Raw genomic sequence first — 25,402 nt, forward strand, 5'->3', positions numbered from 1 at the left:
TACAGTATGATAAACCGTTGCATTTTGATCATGTTCCGTTGAATAAGCCAATGCTTGGCTGGATTTGCGTAAAACATCGCATGATAAACCATACGAACCATACTTGCTGAATTGAGGCGTGGCACCCAAAACCAAAACCAAAACCAAACCAGCCACATTCTGGCACAACATCATAGGTGAACAAGACTGATTATAATGGTTTAGGATGAAAGGGTGCTCAGTATCACCAAAGGGCAAGCATAAATTCTGGCATATGCACCAACTGTGCACTACATTTGTCATTTCTCTATCTCAGTTTAGAACGAACACTGTCTGGTTCACATGTTGGTTTCTGAGCCCTGGGAGAACCATCAGTTGCCCTTGCTCAGGGACTGTGGCTATCAGCATGTTTTAGCTGCTTCCTATCTAGAGGCAGTCCTCAACCACAATTGAGCCCAAATTTTCTGCTGCTAAGCGAGACAGTTGTTAAACGAGTCTTGCTCCACTTTTGACTCAGCCTTCCATCCTTTCGAGGTGGGTCAAATGAGGACCCAGATTGTTGGGAGCAAGAGGCTGACTCTAAACCACTTCAAGAGGGCTGTGAAGCACTGTACAGCGGTATATAAGTCTTAGCTATTGCTATTTTCCTTCCTTCCTTCCTTCCTTACTTACTTACTTACTTATGGTTAGAGTGCAGTATTGCAGGCTAACTCTGCCCACAGCCAGGAGTTCAAATCTCACTGGCTCAAGGTTGACTCAGCCTTCCATCCTTCAGAGGTGGGTAAAATGAGGACCCAGATTGTTGGGGGCAAGAGGCTGATACTGTAAAACCGCTTAGATCTATAAAGCCCTACACACATGGGAGGAGGCATGCTGGATCTACTTTATATCTCTGGACAGTGGTTAAATGATCTGGAATTAGATGACTTAGTAACAGAACCGTTGTCATGGACAGATCATTTTCTCCTTCGCCTAGACCTCCGAACCACCACCCACCATCGCAGGGAGACGGAACCTATATGTTGGTTTTCGTCCCAGGCGCCTGATGGACCCTGAGAGGTTCCTGACGGAGCTTGGGCCAATTCCTGAGGATCTGGCCCACGGCTCGACTGAGAAACTAGTTGCGGCCTGGGAACAAGGCTGGGGCCTTGGACCGGGTCGCGCCTTTGCGGCCTCTGACCCGGTGCAGGTCTCGTCCGGCCCCTTGGTTCTCCGAGGGGCTGAGAGAGATGAAACGCCGGAGAAGACGCCTAGAGAGCACCTGGAGGTCCAGCCGTTCCGAAGCTGATCGGACACTAGTTAGGTCCTATTCTAGGACCTACCTAGTGGCAATGAGGGAGGCGAGATGCTCCTACGCCTCCACCCTCATTGCGTCGGCAGATAACCGCCCGGCCGCCCTGTTTCGGGTGACCCGCTCCCTCCTTCATCAGGAGGTGCGGGATGACCCTTTGCAGGGACGTGCCAAGGAGTTTAGTGGTTATCTATACAATAAAATCGCTCAGCTCCGGGATGGTCTGGACCGAAATTGGGATGATCCAAGCGAGGGAGAGGAGGCACGTCTTGTCGAGTCTGTTTGGGATGAGTTTGACCCTGTGGCTCCCGAAGACGTGGACAGGTTGTTGGGGAGGCTTCACACCACTATATGTTTACTGGACCCGTGTCCTTCCTGGCTGGTACTGGCCACTGAGGAAGTGACACGAGGCTGGCTCCAGGGGATCATCAACACTTCTTTGTTGTAAGGGGTTTTCCCTGCCGCCTTGAAAGAGGCAGTGGTGAGACCCCTCCTCAAGAAGCCCTCCCTGGATCCGGCTATTTTGGGTAATTATCGTCCGGTCTCCAACCTTCGCTTCGTTGCGAAGGTTGTAGAGAGTGCTGTGGCGCGACAGCTACCCTAATACCTGGATGAAGCCATCTATCTAGACCTGTTCCAGTCCGGCTTCCGACCCGGATACAGCACGGAGACAGCTTTGGTCGCATTGGTGGATGATCTCTGGAGGGCTAGGGACAGGGGTTATTCCTCTGCCCTGGTCCTATTAGACCTCTCAGCGGCTTTTGATACCATCGACCATGGTATCTTGCTGCGCCGGTTGGGGGGATTGGGAGTGGGAGGCACCGAATATCGGTGGTTCTCCTCCTATCTCTCTGACCGGTCGCAGACAGTGTTGACAGGGGGGCAGAGGTCGACCGCGAGGGGCCTCACTTGTGGGGTGCCGCAGGGGTCGATCCTCTCGCCCCTCCTGTTCAACATCTATATGAAGCCGTTGGGTGAGATCATCAGTGGCTTTGGAGTGAGATACCAGCTGTACGCTGACCACACTCAGCTGTACTTTTCCACCCCGGGCCACCCCAATGAAGCTGTTGAAGTGCTGTCCCGGTGTTTGGAAGCCGTACGGGTCTGGATGGGGAGAAACAGGCTCAAGCTTAATCCCTCCAAGACGGAGTGGCTGTGGATGTCGGCACCCCGATTCAGTCAGCTGCAGCCGCAGCTGACTGTTGGAGGCGAGTTATTGGCCCCAAAGGATAGGGTGCGCAACCTAGGTGTCCTCCTGGATGAACGGCTGTTGTTTGAAGATCATTTGATGGCCGTCTGCAGGAGGGCCTTCCACCAGGTTCGCCTGGTTCGGCAGTTGCGCCCCTTCCTTGATCGGGATGCCTTGTGCACAGTCACTCATGCGCTCGTTACCTCTCGCTTGGATTATTGTAATGCTCTCTACATGGGGCTCCCCTTGAGGTGCACTCGGAGGCTTCAGTTAGTCCAGAATGCAGCTGCGCGGGTGATACAGAGAGCTTCGCGTAGCTCCCGCGTAACACCGCTCCTGCGCAGACTGCACTGGCTACCTGTGGCCTTTCGGGTGCACTTTAAGGTTTTGGTTACGACCTTTAAAGCGCTCCATGGCTTAGGGCCTGGGTACTTACGGGACCGCCTGCTGTTACCGCATGCCTCCCACCGACCCGTACGCTCTCACAGAGAGGGACTTCTCAGGGTGCCGTCCGCCAAGCAATGCCGGCTGGCGGCCCCCAGGGGAAGGTCCTTCTCTGTGGGGGCTCCCACACTCTGGAACGAACTTCCCCCGGGTTTACGCCAAATACCTGACCTTCGGACATTCCGTCGCGAACTGAAGACACATCTTTTTATTCGCGCGGGGCTGGCTTAAATTTTATTGATTTTTAAATTTTTATTATTAATTTTAAGGGTTTTTAGTTTTATATATTTTAAAGTTTTTTAGGCCAATTATAAAATAAGTTTTTTAATTTGTATTTTAAATTGTATATTGTATTGTCTGTTTTTATTTTGGCTGTACACCGCCCTGAGTCCTTCAGGAGAAGGGCGGTATAAAAATCGAATAAATAATAATAATAAAATAATAATAAAGCACTGTGAAGTGATATATAACTCTAAGTGCTATTGCTATTCTCAGAGTATATTTGTAGTTATTCAAATCCAGGTAGTCTTTGACTTATGACCACAATTGAGCCCAAATTTTCTGCTGCTAAGTGAGATAGTTGTTAAATGAGCCTTGTTCCACTTTTACTACCTTTCTTGCGGCAGTTGATAAGTTGGTCACACAGTTGTTAAGTGAATCTGGGGTCCCCCCTTGAAATGACTCGTCAGAAAGTCGCAAAAGGGGATCACATGACCCCGGGACACTGTGGCCGTCATAAATATGAGCCAGTTGCCAAGCATCTGAATTTTGATCATGTGACTGTGGGGATGCTGCAATGGTTGTAAGTGTGAAAAATGGCCATAAGTTGCTTTTTACAGTGTTGTTGTAACTTCAAATGATCACTAAGTGAATGTTTGTAAATCGAGGAACATCTCTTTTCTGAGAATTCAAAATTTGGCAAAGTCTCCCTGCCAATGGTAAAAAAATGTGGCCTTGAAAAGTGATCAGAACATAATAACAGAGTTGGAAGGGACCTTGGAGATCTTCTAGTCCAACCCCCTGACCAAGAAGGAGGCCCTATACCACTCTGGACAAATGGCTGTCCAGCCTCTTCTTAAAAAACCTCCAGTGTCGTTGAACCCACAACTTATGCATTGCAAAATGTGAGCGGTATATGCAGGGGTGAAATGCTAACAGTTTGCTCCAGTTCAGCGAACCGATAGTGCTAAAAACTACCAGTTCAATTGAATCGGTAGTTTAAAAAAGCCACTGGTTCCTCTGAACAGGTATTTCCGACAATCAGCTATACTGCGGGGTTTAGCTTTGCTAGAAAGCAGGAAATCCTGCTTTCTAGCAAAGCTAAATCATGCGGCACAGCTGATACACCCCCCCCTGCTGTTCTACTTACCTTCCCAAGCCTCCTTTTGGCGTATACTGTGCATGCGCGGCCAGCGAACCGGTAGCAAACCGGTTCAGATTTCACTACTGGGCATATTGAATACAGTTCAACTGTCTGGAACCCATACCACATTTCTGACGTCAATACAATTGAAAGTGTCCAGAAATATTTTACAAGAAGAGTTCTCCACTCCTCTGAAAACAACAAAATACCTTATGCCACCTGATTTGAAATCCTGGGTTTAGAAAATTTAGAACTACAATGCCTTCGGCATGACCTGAGTTTAACTCATAGAATCATCTATTACAATGTCCTTCCTGTCAAAGACTACTTCAGCTTCAATTGCAATACACGAGCAAACAATAGATTTAAGCTTAATGTTAACCGCTCCAATCTTGACTGCAGGAAATGACTTCAATAACAGAGTTGTTGATGCTTGGAATGCACTACCTGACTCTGGTCCCTTCCCAAAATCCCCAAAGCTTCAACCAAAAACTGTCTACCATTGATCTCACCCCATTCCTAAGAGGTCTGTAAGGGGCATGCATAAGAGCACAAGCGTGCCTACTGTTCCTGTCCTATTGTTTCCTTTCATTATATCCAATTAATATAGTTATTACACACTCATACTTATATATATGCTTATATATTGTATAGTTATTTCATGCTTATGTTTATATATACTGTGTGACAAATAAATAAATAATAAATAAATAAAATATATGCCAGTAAATTTGTTAAATAAATAATTAGTTGAACTATGAAAAACTTGACATTGTACCCTCCCCCCAAATTATTGTGATAAACAAATAAAATGATTTTTGGGGGGTGGGGGTGAAGGGAAAGCAGCCTATAGCCCAGGGATTCCCATCCCTCTTACGGCTTAGGCAAAGCAAACCGAAATGGTATCAATGAAGCCAACCGAGGCACTGATCAGTTGTTGGGAGGAGGGCTCAAGCAAGGAATCAGCCCTGATTGGCTACCTAAACACACGAGGGCAAGGTCTGAACTCACCTGAATGCTTCAGAGCCTTACCTGGTCAGTCCCAGGCGAAAGCTGACAATCTGGGAAGATTCCTGTACAGGTAGTCCTCCACTTATGACAGTTCATTTAGTGACCATCTGAAGTTATAATGGCACTGAAAAAAGCGACTTGTGAGCGTTTTTCACACTTATGACCATTGCAGCATCCCCACGCTTGACAACTGACTCACATTTATGACGGTCGCAGTGTCGTGGTTGATTTGATCATCTTTTGTGACCTTCTAACAAGCAAAGTCAATTGGGAAGCCAGATTCACTTAACAACCATATTACTAATTTAACAGCTGCACTGACTCCCTTAATGAATGTGATAAGAAAAGTCGTAAAACAGGGCAAAACTCACTTAACAAATTTCTCTCTTAGCAACCTACATTTTGGGCTGGATTGTAGTCGTAAGTCGAGGACTTACCAGAGTTATAGGCAGAGAACAATAGAGCAGCTACAGTAGTTCAAACTCCACCTGTGTGGGGTCTGGTTGTCCATGGCTGATATCAGATGAGATCAGTCTGTAGAGATTCTCAGCCATCCAGGTCCTGGTTGTCCCCAAAGGGGCTTTTTCAGGAGGCAACTGGACTTTCTTGGGGTCTTTTTGGAAGACATTTCACTTCGCATCCAAGAAGCTTCTTCAGCTCTGACTGGATGGTGGGGAATGGAAGGATTTATATTCAGTCATCCAGGTCATGGTTGTCCCATGAGAATCTCTACAGACTTTTAGCTATCCAATTTGGGATGAAGACCCTTGGAATGGTGTGGGAGTAGGAATGGATTTCCAGAGGAAAAATTGCAGACTACAGGAACCAGGAGCACCACTCGGTGACCCTGAGGACACAGATAAACCTCCAAGGGCTTCAACGAACCTCTAAAAGGATGCAAATGACCAGCTGTCTGCAAGGAATATAAATCCTTCCATTCCCCACCATCCTGTCAGAGCTGAAGAAGCTTCTTGGATGAGAAGCGAAATGAAAAAAACAAGAAAGTCCAGTTGCCTCCTGAAGAAAAGCACCTTTGGGAGGTGAGGTCAGTGTTGCAGAGGGAGACTGCAGAACCCATGTGTTAACAGAGTCCATGTTGCAAAAAAAGATTGTGGCTTCGCCTTTCCTTCCCTCACCTTATTTTTCACCTCCTTCTCAGAGCCCACGTCTCGCACCGGCTCCTGTTCCGGGGAGGCCTCGCTCTCCTTCTCGGAGACAATGCGGTTGTCCATCTCTTTCTCCTTCTCTTCTTCCTTCTCTTCTCCTTTCAGACGGGCGACTTCCTTGCCCAGCTGCTGGTTCTCGTTGAGGGCCTCTTGCTTTTCCCGCTTTAGACCAGTCAGTTCCTTGCTCAAGGTCTCCAGCTTCTGACGCAGCTGGCGCACCTCCTCCCGGGCCTTGTTACGCTCCGCACGGACCTTGCTCCACTTCTCCCGCCAGTTGGCGGTGCAGTCGGACCACCAACGCATGGTCTTCTCCATCTGGGCGGCTCGGGCCCGGGCTTCTTCAAGCTCTCGCAGGCGCAACTCTTCCCGGCTCTCCCAGTCACTGTCGTGACAGGTGGAATTCAACAGGGGGAGCTGCGGGGGGCCAGGGGAAGGAGTGCCACTCTTCGGGGTAGGAGACATAGAGTCCGACAAGCTCATCCTTTCAGGCTGCGGGCTCCCGAGGATGCTGAGTAAGCTCCTTTTGGAGAGCCGAGGAGAATCAACCAGGTGAGAATTGGCACCGTGGCTCATTTTGCTACAGGTGGTAGAAACATCTCCTGTCAACAGGTGGGTGGTGAAGGTGACCACACTGCCATGAGGTCCTCAGTGGTTTGCTCCAAGGAATCTCTCAGGGAACTCCTCACATGTCAGAGGCCTTCTTTCCAGAATTCCCCTGGGTGGGAAAGCAGAAGTTAGAAGACTGGAGATCTTGCAAGTTCAAGGAAGGAGACACTTTCTGGATGTCTCAGGATGGTCTGGTGCTCCAGGCTTCCTTCCAGCGGTTGGTCTTAACAGATCACAGTTATCATGGCAACTGGAGAATGCAGAAGCCTACCTGAAAATAAGAAAGGAAGAAAACATGAATTATCCTGCAAGCCACAACATTGGGAATTTTCCTTCGGACTTTCCTGGATGGGAAAGTTTTGGAGACTTTTAGAGCAGGGGTCTCCAACCTTGGCCACTTTAAGACTTGTGGACTTCAATTCCCAGCTTTACTGGCCGAGGAATTCTGGGAATTGAAGTCCACAAGTCTTAAAGTGGCCAAGGTTGGAGACCCCTGTTTTAGAGAGTATCGTTTGAGAATTGCATTGTGTGATCCTAAGAAACTATCATGTATGTTTCCAGATATGCAAGCGAAATGTTGGAGATGCAATTGTGATGATGCTACATATTTTCATGTATGGTGGACTTGTAAGAAAATTAAGTCTTTCTGGATAAAAATTTGGTGGATTATTCAGAATGTTTTGAAGAAGAAGATTAAGTTTCAACCACAATTTTTCCTTTTAGGGATTACGATGGATTATACAGTAACTGATACTAAATTGATATTGAACTTGATAACAGCAGCAAGATTACTGATTGGACAGTACTGGAAGAAAAAAGAACTACCCACAATAGAAGAATGGATATTGAAAGTTTCTAATTTGGCGGAGATGGCCAAAATCTCAGCCTTTTTGAAAGACAATACTCAAGAAAAATATTTAAACGAATGGAAGAAATGGATTGACTATATTCAAAATAGATATCAGACTAAGAGATATCAGACTGCCTTTGAATGAAGGACGTAATTTTTGATTTTAAAGGAGGAAGTCAGGATATGCGAAAGAGAAGGATTATAATTGTGTTAGACTTTAAAAATTTAATGTATGAATGTTAGTTTTTTGAACTATACCTTGTGTTTGCTCCGGGAAGTCTGGGGGGGGGGGTTTGAGGGTGGGGGGAGGGAGGGGGGATGGGGGGGAGAAAAAAAAATTTTTTTGTAAAACTTTTCAAATAATAAAAAAAAAGAGAATTGCATTGTGTATCCAACATCTGGCAATCAATGGAAACTGGGGATAAGGAATGTGAGGGCCCACAGATGTTGTTCAACCTCAACTCTCAGCATCTCTCCCCATGGCCCAGCCAGCCGAGCCCGGCTGGGACTTGTGGTCCAGGAATGCCAAGATGGCTACCTCAACCCTGCTTAAGACTCGCCATCTAGTGGTCTGTCTTGCATTCACTCAGCTTCCCAGAACTCCCAAGGGACCTGAGAAAGATTCCCCCAGAATTGAAAGCCGATCAATTAAATGAATGCAAGCAGTAGTCTGTCTGTTTTGGCAACACACCCTGGCAAATGAGCTGGCAGTGGTGGCAACAGCCGCCAGCAAATATGCAGTGACCTCATGCCATTTTCCCACTCAACTTGGACTTACACCCAGAAACTGTAGGAAGAAGATTCTCAGAAGTTGAGGCTTTTTTAAAAAAAAAAAATCTAAGAAAAGAACAAAACAAGAGACAATAATTGCATCCAGCTTCATGTAAACAGTGGAAAATGCAGGGGGAAAAGGGATTGCAAACCAGGGAGCAGAGCTGAGAGTCCACCCAAATGTTTGAGGGGGGTCACAATTTTCTACACCTGCCCACACCTGCAGAAGGCAGACATCCCCCATTCCTGGTACATGCCCCCCCAAACAGATGTTTTTCAATTGGTTAGAAAAGATCCAGCAAAAGCCTCCTCCACCCTCAGAATGGGAACATTTGGGGGGCGGGGAAGGCTAGAAAGGACCGTGGAGGTCTTCTAATCCAACTCTCTGCCCAAGGCAGGAGATCTTACACTAGCCCGGTCAAATTATTGCCCAGTTTATTTTTGAAAATTTCCACTGGTATTCAACTCCAAAAGGCAAGCTATTCCATTGTTTAATTTGTCTCACAGTCAGGAAATTCCTCATTTCCAGGATGGATCTCTCTTTGATGAACTCTATGGTGTGTTATATGACAGACAAATGCCAACCCATCTTAAATCTAAGATTTATAAGACAACCATCGATCCTGTTGCACTCTGTGGCATTGAATGCTGGGCAGCAACAATAGGGACTGAAAGCTCTCTCCATGCCATGGAAATGCGAATGCTCCGTTGGATATTGGGTATCTCCCTTCTTGACCACATGACAAATGACACCATTTGACAGCATTTTGGTGTGGCACCAATTATAGAGAAGATGAGAGAAGGCCGGCTCCACTAGTATGGATATGTCCACAGAGCAGCGCCTTCCACCGTTGCCACGACTGCCTACCAACTAGAAGTCAACGGCTAGTGATCTCGCGGACATCCAAAACAGAGATGGCAAGACACCATCAAGAAAGATATGCAAGCCACAGGCCTGTGCCCTGGAGACACAGCTGACTGTGCAAAGTGGCATTCAATGATCTGAAAAGAAGATTCTGCACTTGTGGGAATATGCTAGGAAGGAGAAGGAAGAGGAGAAGATGGATAAGGAGAAGGAGAAGAAGAAAGAAGGAGAAGAAGAAAGAGAAGAAGAAGATCATTCTCTGATGAATTTCCACCCATTGCTTCTTGTCCTCCCCTCAGATGCTTTGGAGATCCCCTCTTCTCTATGACAGCCCCTCAAGTCTTGGAAGACAATTATCACATCCCCCTAGCCCTTCAGTAGCTATTGACTGAATTTCTCTGACAGCTACAGTCTATTCACATTTTTTTAAAACTCCAAATCCTATCAATTCTGGGAGCTTTGCACCATAAAAAAGCTAGAGATATGTGTCCATAAAAACAAACAAACACGCATCTTCTCCAAAATCTTACAGGGTTTACCAACATTCTACCCGAAGCATGGGAAGATAACCAGGTTTCCAAGCCCTTCTGGAAGATCATTGGCCCAAGGGCCATATAGATCTTGGAAGGACAATGGGGGTACCTTTCCAGAGAAGGTTCCAGGTTGCCACCAGATACACTGTTTTTCAACCTTGGCAACTTTGAGATGGGTGGACTCCAATTCCCACGATTCCCCAGCCAGCCTTGGTGGGGAAGGCTGGGAATTGGAATCTATGTATCTTAATTGGAAGAGCAGAACTGATAAGAGGTAAGAATATATAGCCCGCCCCCACACCATTAAGAGTGATAGGTGATAATCAGCATCCTGAAGCTAACTGGCAACCAGTAAAACTCATGGAGCAGTGATGTCAAGAGCATGCAGTGGCCTGCCCATTACTGCCTGGGCTGCCATATTCTGGGCCAGTTGTAGCTTCTGAGTAGTCTTCAAGGGAAGCCCGATGTAGAATATGTAGCAGTAGTCAAGCTGCGAGATGTCTGGGGCAGTGATGGCGAACCTTTTTTTCCTTGGGTGCTGAAAGAGTGTGTGTGTGCACACTCATAATTCAAAGCCCCCCCCCCATGTGCCCCATCCCCTGAACATGCACACGTCTCCGCCACGCTGCGCTGCCCTCCTGCGCAATGCTCTGCGCTCTCCTGCGCATGTGCACACAACCCCCCCGACGTGCCCCATTTTGGGCCTAGCAGGCCTCCATGAATCCTCCAGAGGCTGGAAAAGGCCCATTTCCTGACTTCCAGTGGGTGGCTTTCTTGGACCCTGGGGAGGGTGAAAACAGCCTTCTCCACGCCCCAAGTGGCCCTCCAGAGGCCGAAAACATCCTCTATGAGCCTCAGTGCAAGCCCTGAACTTACCTGGCATTCAAAACAGGCTGTGCAGAGACTCCTGGGAGGGGAGGGGCAGCGTGAGCGGGGACAGCCGAAAATCAGCTGGCCGATGCACGCATGTTCGCTGGAACCAAGCTAAGGCAACGGCTCGCATGCCCACAGGTATGGCTCCATGTGCCACTGTGGCATGTGTGCCATAGGTTCGCCATTACAGGTCTAGGGCATGAGTCGGAAGGTCCTCCTGATGCAAGAATGCTCATAAGAAATGCACAAGATGGTTCTCTCTTTCAAGCAGGAGCTGTGAGTCCAAAGAGTACCCTCAGGTGGAAGAGGAGACCGCTGAGGGAGGGTGGGGTCTCGATGAACCACAAAGCTCCCTCAAAGCAAGGGGGAAACACAAGAATTGGACAAAATGGAGAGAAAAGCATTCTTCCCAAACTCTTGGAGTTGACACACTCCAGAGGGCTTAGACTTCAAGCCCCATCATCCTCAGCCAGGATGATGCAATTGATGAAGCACCCAAGAGAGGAACGGGGCCTGGGATTTTTGAGTGGAGGCAATGCAAAGTGTTGATGATGCCCAGCACAATGGTCTCATTAACAGAATTTAAACTGTATGGGAAAAAGAGGAGGCTGACAAAAGGATGAAGGTACGTGCATGCCAAAAAAAAAAGAAGGAATGAGAAAAGCAATAGTGGAAGAGAACAGGAGGAGACCCCCCACTACACTCAAGAGTAGGGGTAACCATCTGAACACAGAAAAGTGCAGAGAAGAGCAACTAAGTTTATTAAGGGCTTGGAGACAAAAACACATCAAGAATGGTTGCAGGATTTGGGCTTGGCTACTCAAGAGAAAAGAAAGAGTAGGGGGGACATGATAGCAGTATTCCAGTATTCCAGTATCTGAGAGGGTGCCACAAAGAAGATGGGGGTCAACTTATTCTCCAAAGCACCTGAAGGCAGGACGAGAAACAAGGGATGGAAAACAATCAAAGAGAGAAGCAACCTCAAATTAAGGAAAAACTTCCTAACAGTGAGGACAATTAACCAGTGGAGCTAGTTGTGGGTGCTCCATCAGTGGAGGTTTTTAAGAAAAGACTGGACAGTCAGCTGTCTGAAATGGCATAGGGTCTCCTGCTTGACCAAAGGGTTGGACTAGAAGACCTCCAAGATCCCTTCCAACTCTGTTCTGATTGAAAGAAGCTAAGATCCCAACAGTCAATGCTTCTTTAGCCTCTGCAGGCATTTGGAAGCTATGCCAACTTACCCTTCACCTGGGACTTGCAATTGGACGCTACACAACATCCTAGTTCATCTTTTCACCAGGGTTGCTGCTCACATGTGCGGAGGCTGCCTGCTCAACGGCTCCAGAGGAGGACTGGCTGCCAGCCAGGGGAGGGGCTAGGTCTCTGCCTGCCCTCCCTCCTCTCTTTCTCACGCTCTCGGTTTTGATGGCTGCTTCAAGGCCCCTTTGCTGTCCCTCCTAGGATGCCTGTCTTGTGTCTTATTTCCACCCACAGAGGCTCAAAAAATCTGGAGAGACTTTTCTAGGCACTTCTCCCCAAATTCTTTGGCTGCCTCTTGCTTGGCTGAGGGCAGCCAAAAATCCGACTGCTCTCCATATGGTTAAGTCGCTATAGGCAAATGCCTTGTAAATAGGAAAATACTTGGACAAATGGATACCAGAGAGCCCCCAATCACCGATCTTCAACATCCTACTTGACCACTTCTCTTATGGATGGTGTTAGGAGCTGCCTGGCCCTTTCTCAACAATTTTCTACCCCCACCGCCCACCTTCCCTTTCCCAATTTGAACCTGGAGTGAAATTCCTAACTTCCAGCCTGAGCCCAAAGTTGCACAGGGCAAAATGAATATGTGACAGGTTCTGCTTACATCCTACAACATCTTGAATCTCCAAAGACCTACGCAAGGGTCCTCTTTGTAGACTTTAGTTCAGCATTCAATACCATCATTCCAGACACTCTTCTAACTAAGCTAAACCAGCTACAGGTACCGGAACATACTTGTAGGTGGATCATAAGCTTCCTAACAAACAGGAAGCAGCAGGTGAAGCTAAGCAGAATCACATCAGATACCTGTACAATTAGCACAGGGGCCCCCCAAGGCTGTGTGCTCTCCCCACTTCTCTTCTCTCTGTATACCAATGACTGCATCTCTAATGACCCATCTGTTAATTACTGAAGTTCACAGATGACACAACAGTGATCAGTCTCATTTGAGACAATGATGAACCCGCATACAGACGGGAGGTTGAACAACTAGCCTCGTGGTGCGACCAGAACAATCTGGAACTGAATACACTCAAAACTGTAGAAATGGTGGTAGACTTTAGCAGAAACCCTTCCATACTTCCACCTCTCACAATACTAGACAACACAGTATCAACAGAAGAGACCTTCAAATTTTTAAGTTCTACCATATTGCAAGTTCTAAAATGGACAGCTAACATCAAAAACATTATCAAAAAAGGACAACAAAGAATTTTCTTTCTGCGCCAACTCAGAAAGCTCAAACTGCCCAAGGAGCTGCTGATACAGCTCTACAGAGGAATGATTGAGTCTGTCATCTGCACCTCCATAACTGTCTGGTTTGGTTCTGCAACCCAACAAGAAAAACACAGACTTCAGAGGATAATTAGAACTGCAGAAAAAACAATTGCTACCAACCAGCCTTCCATTGGGGACCTGTATACTGCACGAATCAAAAAGAGGGCTGTGAAAATATTTATAGACCCCTCACATCCTAGAAATAAACTGTTTCAACTCCTCCCTCAAAACAACACTATAGGGCACTGCACACCAGAACAACTAGACCCAAGAAGAGTTTTTTCCCGAAGACCATCACTCTGCTAAACAAATAATTCCCTCAAAACTGTCAAACTATTTACTAAATCTGCACTACTATTAATCTTCTCATCGTTCCCACCACTTATGACTGTATGACTGTAACTCTGTTGCTTGTATCCTTATGATTTATATTGATATTGTTTCTTGACTGCTTATTTGTACCCTATGACTATCATTAAGTGTTTGTTGTGACCCAGGTTCCTGGACCCAGACTCCTGGACTCGGATGATTCAGAAAATGAGGGAGAGGACCTGGCAAGCCCTGCTTCTCTTGAGCCCTCTCCCTCCCTGGCACCCACTCAAAGGGAGGGGCCGGCAAGGCCTGATTCTCCCGGGCCTTCTTCTGATTTGGCAACACCCCAAGAACAGTTTTGGAGGGACGCAAGATTACGAAGGCTTGATCGGCGTGCGCAGCAGCGGAAGAGTTGGGACAAAGCCAAGTCATAATTGTCATGCAGTGACATCTGCAGAGACTATAAATAGGAGGCGGGACTTCCTGGTTTTTTGTCTTGGACAAAGCAATGAATTTGGCGCGAGCTAATTCATGGAGGGAAGAATATATTCGTGAGTAATTCTGGCCTTATCTATAATTTCCTCGTTAGCTCCAGAAACTTGGCAGGCCCGTGGGTAGACGTGGCCAGGACATGTATCTATGTAAATAAAAGGAAAAAAAAAAGAAGGCCTCTGACGGACTCTTTGCTGGGAGTATTGGGGGAAGGGAAACAGAACAGTGTTGTTCTTTAGAATTGTTGTTGAAAGTATCTTTTCTTTATGTACACTGAGAGCATATGCTCCAAGACAAATTCCTTGTGTGTCCAATTACACTTGGCGAATAAAAAATCCTATTCTATTCTATTCTATTCTATTCTATTCTATTCTATTCTATTCTATTCTATTCTAAAATCCTTAAAGTGGGATGAATGAGAATTTATGATCGCTTGAAATTTATGTCCCTTATTTTCAAACTCTACAATAAAATGTTGTGGAAACCGGATCTCACATGGAAAATCCATTAGACATCTGTTCAAAGCAGCCAAAAAAGGCAAAAGAGACACAAAGTCCAGATTCAGTGGAGGGTGCTGCACACTCTGCTCAAACTCAGAACGCGACACCCATCGCATGGAATTGGTGACACTTCCTAGTGATGTGAAACTGTCAGAAGCCAATCCACAATGCTGCTTTTGCAAGGCGCACAACCGTATCATTCTCTGCAGCTCATTAAAGCAACAGCCTCATTTCCTGGGATTCAGCAGCTGATCTCGGCAACTGCTTATTCGCAGTGAGGACTGCTTTGTTCACTTTCATGAAACAGCCAGGATCGATCACAATTTTGCATTCACCAAAGATCCGGCCAGCCGGGGGTGGCCAACTCCAGACTTTTCTCTCCCAAAGAGAAACAGATAGGGCTGCCCCATGCCGTGTGCCCTAGCCGCCCCAAATAGTGAGCTGTGGCCACCTGCTGTTTTTCTCTTCCAAATATATCGATGGAGTTAGAGACAGTCTTAGAAATCAAGATGATTCATGTTGTTTTGCTTTGCAGCATACCGGCTTTTCGCACACTTATTTTTAACTAAGCCGATTCTTCAAAAATAAACTGCAGAGGAAAAGCGAGAGTGTGACAGACGCCAAGAAAAGAATGGACCAGCCCAGTAGGATCCACAGAGAATTTGGTTGCTCTCTTATGGCCTCCTTCATCAGGCTTTTGAACTTAGATATCTAAAACTTCCTGGGTCTGCAGTCCCTGCCCTCAGTCACTCAAGCCCTGGTTACCTCACATCTAGACTCTTGCAATGTGCTCGACATGGGGCTGCCCTTGAGGAGTATTCAGAAGCTACAACTGGACATTCTTGGGAGCTGCAGGTTGACCCATGTTACACCACTGTTCCTGAAGCTGTTGTCAGTCTGCTTCTAGGTTCAGTTCAAGTTGTTGGTTATCACCTTTAAAGTCCTTCGTGGCATGGGGCCCTCTCATTCCAATGGGATTGGCCCACCCCATCCGTGCCACCAGAAGACACATGCTGCAGATCCCATTGGTCGAGGAATTTCGGCTGGTGGGATCTAGAACCTTTTCTGCCATGGCTCCTGCCGTTTGGAACATCTCACCCATCCTCTCCCGACTCCCCAATAAGATCTGCACCCACCTTATAAGGGCCTGAAGACCTGGCCCTTCAGTTGGCCTGGTGCCCCAACAGGGGGTGGGGGTGGGTGCATCACTGTGCAAGTGGCTATCAATTAAGAGAACACCCCCCCCATCATTCTCTGTGTATTTCATGCTCTCTTCCTCCCCATCTTTCAATTGTAAATTATTATTGTTATAGTTTTTTATTGTTTTATTATTTTGATGTTTATTGGTTTTTAATGTTTGTAAGCCACCCAGTCACATTTAGATTAAATGGATAGCACATAAATCTAATAACTAGCTAATTAGCACACTACTATAACTAACTGACTGACTGTCTTACTAACTAACTACATGTAAGTATTGGACAATAGGCACACAAGAGTTGGAATGCCAAAAAATATTGGAAAGATTTAGAAACTTAGCATCTTACCTTACCTGTGGGTGCCAAGTTAGTACCTTTGAAGTGGCAGAAGTGAGGTAAGGAGGTTTTGGTTACCACACTACAAAAAAGATGTCGAGATTTTGGAAAAAGTTCGGAGAAGAGCAACTAAGATGATCAAAGGCCTGAAGATTAAAACATATGAAGAATGGCTGCAGGATTTTGGTCTGTCTAGTCTACAGCAAAGAAGAATTGGGGGGTACATGATAGCAGTATTCCAATATTTGAGGGGCTGCCATAAAGAAGAGGGGGGCAACTTATTTTCCAAAGGACCAGAGGGCAGGACAAAAAACAATGGTTGAAAACTTATCAAAGAAAGAAGCAATCTGGAATTAAGGAGAAACTTCCTAACTGTGAGGACAATTAACCAGTGGAACAGCTTGCCACAAGACATTGTGGGTGCTCCATCATTGGAGGTTTTCAAGAAGGAATTGAACAGCCACTTGTCTCAAATGTTTACAGGTTCTCCTGCTTGAGCAGGGGGCTAGACTAGAAGACCTTCAAAGACCTTTCCGGCTCCTATTCTGTTCTGTTCTGTTCTTCTGAATATTCCACAAGAACTGCAGAGGAGGGGAGGCGTTTAAAAAGGAAGGCTGTCCCTTCCCATCCCTTGCCAGCTCTAAAGGGGTCTTTTCCTACCCTGCTGACTTTTGATCCTTTTTTTCTCAGAAAGGCTGCTAAGAAAGAAATGACGTGTTAACCCAAAGGGGACCTGGCGTAAATCACTGCATGTGGAGAGAACAGCTGTTTTGGGGAAGGCATCTGAGTGCCTTGAAATGTCTCAAAAGAGTCTGCCAAAGGCTGGGCTGGGCCCAGAAGATTCACACTATCTTAAAGTTGCACCAAGAAGAATGTTTGCAATGGAGCAAGATCTGGTGAGATATAGTATCTCTGTTTCATTTCATAGATATAGGTCTGCTTTAGGAAACCACAAAAGCTGTGTTTTTCAACCTTAACAACTTTAAGATATGTGGACTTCTTCAACCCTTCCAAATTTTGGTCACCACGATACAAAAAGAAAAAGATGTTGAGTTTCTAGAAAGAGTGTGGAGAAGAGCAACAAAGGTGGTTAGGGAGCTAAGCACAGGAAGAATGGTTGCAGGGATTGAGTATGTCAAATCTAATGGAGAGAAGGACCAGGGATGACAGGATAGCAATGTGCTTCTTTTACCCTTTGGAAATGGTCCCCTTGTGCTGCCTTCCCAACACAAGAGCCATGTGAGACAACCACAATGAGTGTTAATTGCTCGCAGACTGTCCTGTTCCCGAAGACTTCTGCCCACATGAAAGTGCCCAGCTGGTAGCAGTCAGAACTTGTAGTTTTTCAGACCTTTGGGGAGGTTCTGCTGAATGACTCAGTCACAACTACCTCCAGCCAAAAGCAACGGAACAATGGTGCTCAGGAGCATCTACAAGGGTTGCCACAAAAGTCAAGATAGCAGCTATGATTGTGCAATCCAAAATCCCTCTCCTTTCTAACGTGCACACAGATCCCAGGAACTAAATAGGTGGCTTAGTGGGTAAGACGCTGAGCTTGTCGATCGAAAGGTCGGCAGTTTGGTGTTTCGAATCCCTAGTGCCGCGTAACGGGGTGAGCTCCCGTTACTTGTCCCAGCTTCTGCCAACCTAGCAGTTCGAAAGCCCGTAAAAAATGCAAGTAGAAAAATAGGGACCACCTTTGGTGAGAAGTTAACAGGGTTCTATGTGCTTTTGGCATTTACTCATGCCAGCCACATGACCATGGAGATGTCTTCAGACAGCACTGGCTCTTCGGCTTTGAAAACGGAGATGAGCACTGCCCCCTAGAGTAGGGAATGACTAGCACATATACCGTATATACTCGAATATAAGCCGATCCGAGTATAAGCCGAGGTCCCCAATTTTACCCCAAAAACTGGGGTAAACTGGGGACTCGAGTATAAGCCGAGGTGGAAATGAGGCACCTACCGGTTGGGGAAACCTCCTCCTCAGCTGAGAAGGCTGGCGGCTCCCCGCCCGCCCTCTCACTGCACCGCAGGGCTTCCCACCGTCCGGTAAAATGTGAAAAAGAAGAAAAAAACTCGAGTATAAGCCGTATATACTCGAGTATAAGCCGAGGCTTAAAAAAAAAACTGAGTATAAGTCAGAGACCCGAGTATAAGTTTAGGACGTTTTCAGCACAAAAAACGTGCTGAAAAACTCGGCTTATACTCGAGTATATACGGTATTTGAAGGGAACCTTTACTTTTACCTTTACCGATCCCAAAAGGGTCAGGGCCCAGGAAATTGGTTCTTTCGTATCCAGAGACAATGAACTCTCCAGTGAATAAAGGGATTTTAAGCTTTATTATTACCTAAAATAGACAGATTGAAAAGCATAACTTAAGAAAAAAATGGGGGGTGCAATGGCTCTGCGGTTAAAGAAACTGAGATGATCAGCTGGAAAGCTGACAGACAGAGTTTGAGACCCAGGCTCCAGGTGAGTTCCTGTTGCTTCCTTCAGCTCCTGTCCACCTGGCAGTTTGAAAGCATGCAAAAAGTGAGTAGATAAATAGGTACCACTTTGGTGGGAAGGTAACAGTGTTCCAATGACCGACCCAGATTGGATCCTGCATAAATAATATTGCAATTGTGGGACTAAGCCTCCCCCCAGGAGCATCTCTGAGGCCTCTTCCTTCTTTTCTCTGTGCCAAAAAACAAAAAGAGAAAGCAAACTGTCCACCAGGAATGGCCGTAGCAAAAGAGGGAATCTGCTTGGCCGGTGCCCAAGACGTGGTGCGCAGAGCATAATGACTAATTCAGCTGCTCGAACAAAGTACATTTCCAACCACGAAGGCATTTGTTTTCCAAGCCTCCCTCCCCTCTTTTTGGAGAAGCCTGTTTTCTTTCTCCTTTGTCTGACATACGAGGAAATAAATGAAATGCAATGGGTGGAATCGAACTGGCCATGACGCACTCAAGCTGAAATCTAATACCCGCTTGCTTGAGTCAACTAAGATGCTAAACCCAAGGCTAAGAAAAGCAACTGTAGATTATACTACAGAGTAATCTTGAATCACATTGTGGCTTGATGAGACAGTCTGTCAAATGGCCGGTAAAATCAGGAGATTCAGGCAGTTCAAATGAGTATAAAGATTCATTGCAAGCTTAAGCTCTCTACAAGAATCTGAGCTACTAATGGTCAAAGGAAATTAGCAGGAGTTAAGAGGAGAAGGAATTCAAGGTAAACTGGGCTTAGATGTCTTAGATGCACAGGGACTCGTGACCAGAATTCCTCAGCCAGCTTTGCTGCATAAATAAAGCTTTGCTGGCTGAGGAATTCTGGGAGATGAAGTCCACAAGTCTTAAAGTTGACAAGTTTGGAGACCCCTGAACTAGTCCTCACTTCATGTGAAGGCAACAGTGGGCTGTTCTTTTTTTAAAAAAATTTGCATTTATATCCCGCCCTTCTCCGAAGACTCAGGGCAGCTTACACTATGTTAGCAATAGTCTTCATTCTATTTGTATATTTATATACAAAGTCAACTTATTGCCCCCAACAATCTGGGTCCTCATTTTACCTACCTTATAAAGGATGGAAGGCTGAGTCAACCTTGGGCCTGGTGGGACTTGAACCTGCAGTAATTGCAAGCAGCTGTGTTAATAACAGACTGTCTTAGCAGTCTGAGCCACCAGAGGCCCCTGTTGAATCTCCCAGCCCTATGTGAGCCAGGCAGAGTGATGGGTACCATGAAACTTGGTGGAAGGGTTGGGGGCTGGAATGAATTGTCACCAGACATTAAGTTCCTTGGATGGCATTTTTCATTCTGCAAGGAAACGTCTGGTGACTGAACTGTCTTTTGAAAATGAGGACCCCAGCCAGAAAGTTTTCTGGGGACTTTCTCCCCAGTTCTGCAAGGTTGCAAGATCAACCTGAAAACTGAAGACCCAGTCATTTTCAGTTCCCAACCAGATGCTGATCCTGTTGAATGTCTGCCTGAGCTTCCCCTTAATTCCAAGATAGGTTTGGGGAGCTGGACCAACACTTTTAGAGGAGGGATACAAAGTCACCCTATTTAAATTTAAACCTTGCTCATAGGGTGAGTAGTCACTGAAACCACCACATCTTTTTGTATTGATACTCGTCCTGCCAGCCTTCCACCTAATTAAATATCTTGATCAATTTGACCAGAATTATTTAAATCTTTTACCTTCAAATGATTCCAGCTCTTTTAAGTGTAGCCAATTTTGCAAATTACATGTAAGGCACGCAGCAATTTGATTGATTGATCTTTTTATTTAATTGGTTAATCAGTTTTTTTGTATTCAAGGTGTTTCATGGACCCTTCATCCTCCTCCTCTCCACAATCTCCATTTCTTCTAGCACTGATGATGTTACTTACTTTGGTAATGAAACATCTGCAAGAAACAGCCAAGCTTAGAGAGCACCAAGGACCTCACAGTCCTCCCTTTTGTCCTCCCCCTTCCTCCTCCAACAGCAGCAGGAAATGTTTTAGGGAATTCCTCCAATTGTCAGCAAATTATTTATGCTCAAGGTTATCTAGTCTGGTTTGTGTTGTAGGGCTTCTCAGGTAGTGGCACCCCATGTAGGTAACCATTTTCCATAAGAAACATGAAAGAAAGCCTCGTGTATGGTGTTTTTTGAGATGAAACCCTGCTTGCTTATCCTGTCATTTGAAGAAGAATGGCAGCTACAGGACCAAGTTGCCTTCTAAAACATAATAATATTGCAGTGGTTGCATTAGTTATTATAGTGCTTTGTTTAAAGAAACAGGGTTTTTTTTGGGGGGGGGTCTTAACTTCATTAGATGGACGAGCAATGCAAAATATACGTAGATAGAGCCATCAAAATGCAGAATAGTTACACAACACAGTAGTATCATTTTAGGATTGTTCTGTTTATTTTAGAGGAAAGTTTCAAGCCTTATTGTTGCCTGACAGCATCAACACCTGGCAAATTTCCAGAAACAGCTGAATAAGACTTGGTTTCCCCCCACCCTTCTTAAAGAGTAGCACCCGGAGGGAAGCATAAGGCTTTTTTCTAAAAATAGGAAGTCAATTGTACAAAGTAAATCCAGAAAAAACAATTAACTTGTGTATTTCTTGCAAGTTGCAAAATGCCACTTTGTTATGGGAAAGGAATTTGAGTAGAAAAATGTAGAATGGCCTTGGGTATGTTGCATTCTTCTCTTCTTTGCAGATGAACAGAATAAAGGTGAGAAAAAAAGTTGAATCCCCCTTGATTTCTGCTGGCAACATAGATATGGCCGGTTGCTGTCCTTAGCAACTATTAGCATTTCCATCAGTAATTTTTAAAATACTTTCTCATGTAAGCCATTGACTAAGATTGCCTAGTGGTCTCTCATCCAAATCCAACCATGCCTAACTCTACAGGTAGTCCTCAATGTATGACCACAATTGAGCTCCAAAATATCTGTTGCTAAGCATGAGTTTTTCCCCATGTTACAACCTTTCTTGCCACCGTTGTTAAGCGAATCAATGCAGTTATTCAGTTAGGAACACAGTTGTTAAATGAATCTGGCTTCCCAATGTAATCAGGACTTGGAATATGGAATGGAGGAGATAACAAAAGTGGATAAATATGAAGATAGGATCCTGAATAAACAAGTTGATGTAAAGAAGCCTTTTTAAAAAAGTTTGGATGAAATGCCTGAATTTGTGCTACAGGAGAATGTCTCCCGAAATGGAAAAATTCACAGGGTTAATGCTTTCCAAGAGTTCTCTTTTCGGATTGAGGGAATATACGGCAGTAACTCGTGAATTCTTGGACATAAGGAACTATTAGGAAATATTGTGACTGACTTTTCAAAAGGAGTAATGAAGGAAAGACAGAGACTAATGCATCAACAAAAATGGCAAGAGACAAAAGTATCATCCTTGAAAGTTTTGTTTTTTTTTGAAATATTAACAGAAAAAGATATTAGCGTTCCTGAAAGGCAATACGTGAGAAAGATCTGGAAGAAATGGGTTGATTATATGTTTTATAACTATCATAAAAGACTAGATATTTGGATTTATACTGGATTTTGACGAGGAAGGACTAAAGTTGAATAGCTATTGTAATTTCCCTGTATTGAAATTTTATAATCTGTTGTATTGAATTTTAAATAGAATATTCTCGAAAGATCTTATGTAAGAAAGACTTGGGGGGGAAATTATATGGTTATAGAAGCTATAAGGGAGATATTCTCTGAATTGGATTGGATTTTTATGCTTTAGCTGGTTTTAAATACTTTAGGATTAATTTGTTCTATTGATCTATATATTTTATTACTGTTTATTGTTAATTTTTTGAAGGATTTTGGTTATGTAAGGAGGAAGTCAGAGCTAGAGAGGGAAAATTGGTATAATAGTTTTGGGGGAAAAATTTTTTTTAGTATATGTTTGTTTTATTTTTAACTATACCTTGTGCTTGTTCCGGGAAGTCAGGGGGGGAGGGGGGGAGAGGGTTTGTGAAGGGAGAGGGGTTGGGGGGGAAAGGGGGGGAAAATTTTTTTTGTAAAACTTTTTGAATAAAAAAAAAAATGAATCTGGCTTCCCCATTGACTTTATTTATTTATTTATTTATTTATTTATTTAATCACATTTTTATACCGCCTTATCTCTCGAAGGACTCAGGGGGGTTTACAGCCAGATAAAATAGCACAAGAATAAATACAAGATAAAAACAATATTTAAAAAACTTATTAGATTAGGCCAACTTTAAAATTATAATTAAAATAGTAAAAAACCCCATTTAAAAACTAAAATTTAAAAACTAAAATTCTAGGCCAGTCCTGCGCAAATAAATAGATGTGTCTTCAGCTCGCGGCGAAAGGTTCGAAGGTCAGGAAGTTGGCGGAGTTCTGGGGGAAGTTCATTCCAGAGGGTGGGAGCCCCCACAGAGAAGGCCCTTCCCCTGGGTGTCGCCAGTTGGCACTGCCTGACGGACGGCACCCTAAGGAGTCCCTCCCTGTGAGAACGTATGGGTCGGTGGGAGGCAATCGGTGGCAGTAGACGGTCCCGTAAGTAACCCGGCCCTATGCCATGGAGCGCTTTAAAGATAGTAACCAGAACCTTGAAGCGCACCTGAAAGACCACAGGTAGCCAGTGCAGCCTGCGCAGGAGTGGTGTCACATGGGAGCCACGAGCGGCTCCCTCTATCACCCGCGCAGCTGCATTCTGAAGTAACTGGAGCCTCCGGATGCTCTTCAAGGGGAGCCCCATGTAGAGAGCATTGCAGTAATCCAAGCGAGAGGTCACAAGCGCATGAGTGACCGTGCATAGGGCATCCCGGTCAAGGAAGGGGCACAACTGGCGAATCAGGCGAACCTGATAAAAAGCTCTCCTGGAGACGGCTGTCAAATGATCTTCAAACGACAGCCGACCATCCAGGAGAACGCCCAAGTTGCGCACCCTTTCCGCTGGGGCCAATAACTCGCCCCCAACAGTCAGCCGCGGCTGCAGCTGACTGTACCGGGGTGCCGGCATCCACAGCCACTCCATCTGGAGGGATTGAGCTTGAGCCTGTTTCTCCCCATCCAGACCCGTACGGCTTCCAGACACCGGGACAGCACTTCGATAGCTTTGTTGGGGTGGCCCGGGGTGGAAAAGTACAACTGAGTGTCATCAGCGTACAGTTGCTACCTCACCCCAAAACCACTGATGATCTCACCCAGAGGCTTCATATAGATGTTGAACAGGAAAGGTGAGAAAATCGACCCTTGAGGCATCCCACAATTGAGGTGCCTCGGGGTCGACCTCTGCCCCCCTGCCAACACCGTCTGCGACCGGTCAGAGAGATAGGAGGAGAACTACCGATAAACGGTGCCTCCCACTCCCACTCCCTCCAACCGGTGCAGCAGGATACCATGGTCGATGGTATCAAAAGCCGCTGAGAGGTCTAATAGGACCAAGGCAGAGGAATAACCCCTATCCCTGGCCCTCCAGAGATCATCAACCAACGCGACCAAAGCCGTCTCCGTGCTGTATCCGGGCCGAAAGCCAGACTGGAACGGGTCCAGATAGACAGTTTCATCCAGGTACCGGGGTAATTGACATGCCACCACACTCTCTACAACCTTCGCCACAAAGCGAAGGTTGGAGACCGGAAGATAATTTCCTAAAACAGCCGGGTCCAGGGAAGGCTTCTTAAGGAGGGGTCTCACTACCGCCTCTTTCAAGGTGGCAGGGACAACCCCTTCCACCAAAGAAGCATTAATAATCCCCCAGAGCCAGCCTCGTGTCACTTCCTGTGTGGCCAGCACCAACCAGGAGGGGCACGGGTCCAGCAAACATGTGGTGGCATTCAACCTCCCCAGCAACCTCTCCATGTCCTCAGGAGCCACAGGATCAAATCTCAACAGTCTCAACAAGATGAGTCTCCGACCTCTCACCTGGATCCACCCAATTTTGATCCAGACCATCCCGAAGCTGAGCAATTTTATCGTATAGATAACCACTAAACTCCTCGGCACGCCCTTGTAGCGGGTCATCCCGCACCCCCTGTTGAAGAAGAGAGCGGGTCACCCGAAACAGGGCGGCCGGGCGGTTATCTGCCGACGCAATGAGGGAGGAGACGTAAGAACGCCTCGCTTCCCTCAGTGCCACTAGGTAGGTCCTACTATAAGACCTAACTAGTGTCTGATCAGCCTCCGAATGGCTGGATCTCCAGGCGCTCTCTAGGCGTCTTCTCCGGCGTTTCATCTCCCTCAACTCCTCAGAAAACCAAGGAGCTGGTTGAGACCTACACCGGGTCAGAGGCCGCAAAGGCATGACACGGTCTAGAGCCCCAGCCGCAGCCAGTTCCCAAGCTGCGACTAATTCTTCAGCCGTGCCGTGGGCAAGATCCTCAGGGAATGGCCCAAGCTCCGTCAGGAACCTCTCTGGGTCCATCAGGCGCCTGGGACGGAACCAACGCATTGGTCCCGTCTCCCTGCGGTGTTGAGTGGCGGTCCGAAAGTCCAGACGAAGGAGAGAATGATCTGACCATGACAACGGCTCAGTAACTACATCTCCCAAAACCAGATCACTCACCCACTGTCCAGAGATAAAAATCAGATCCAGTGTGCCTCCCCCAAT

The 25,402-nt window shown here is 46.1% G+C and overlaps 1 protein-coding gene and 1 long non-coding RNA gene across 5 annotated transcripts in view; one reads left to right on the forward strand and one right to left on the reverse strand.

The window, feature by feature from the left end:
* Window positions 1–25,402, reverse strand: part of CCDC102A (coiled-coil domain containing 102A) — a 79,569-nt gene that overhangs the window by 47,681 nt on the left and 6,486 nt on the right. For 2 of the 4 annotated variants that reach the window (XM_058155231.1, XM_058155232.1), the window contains exon 2: window positions 6,414–7,320. In XM_058155231.1, the coding sequence (XP_058011214.1) occupies window positions 6,414–7,016 (603 nt within the window). In that variant the 5' untranslated portion in view covers window positions 7,017–7,320. Of the gene's footprint in view, window positions 1–6,413; window positions 7,321–12,182; window positions 13,266–25,402 lie in introns of those variants that run through there. The other 2 variants (XM_058155234.1, XM_058155233.1) reach the window with 2 other exon arrangements.
* On the forward strand, window positions 14,201–22,003 carry LOC131184195 (uncharacterized). Its single transcript, XR_009151934.1, has 3 exons — window positions 14,201–14,345; window positions 17,012–17,217; window positions 20,632–22,003. It is a non-coding gene; the product is annotated as an uncharacterized LOC131184195 (long non-coding RNA).

This window comes from Ahaetulla prasina, chromosome 12, assembly GCF_028640845.1.
Source record: "Ahaetulla prasina isolate Xishuangbanna chromosome 12, ASM2864084v1, whole genome shotgun sequence".
NCBI lineage: Eukaryota > Metazoa > Chordata > Lepidosauria > Squamata > Colubridae > Ahaetulla > Ahaetulla prasina.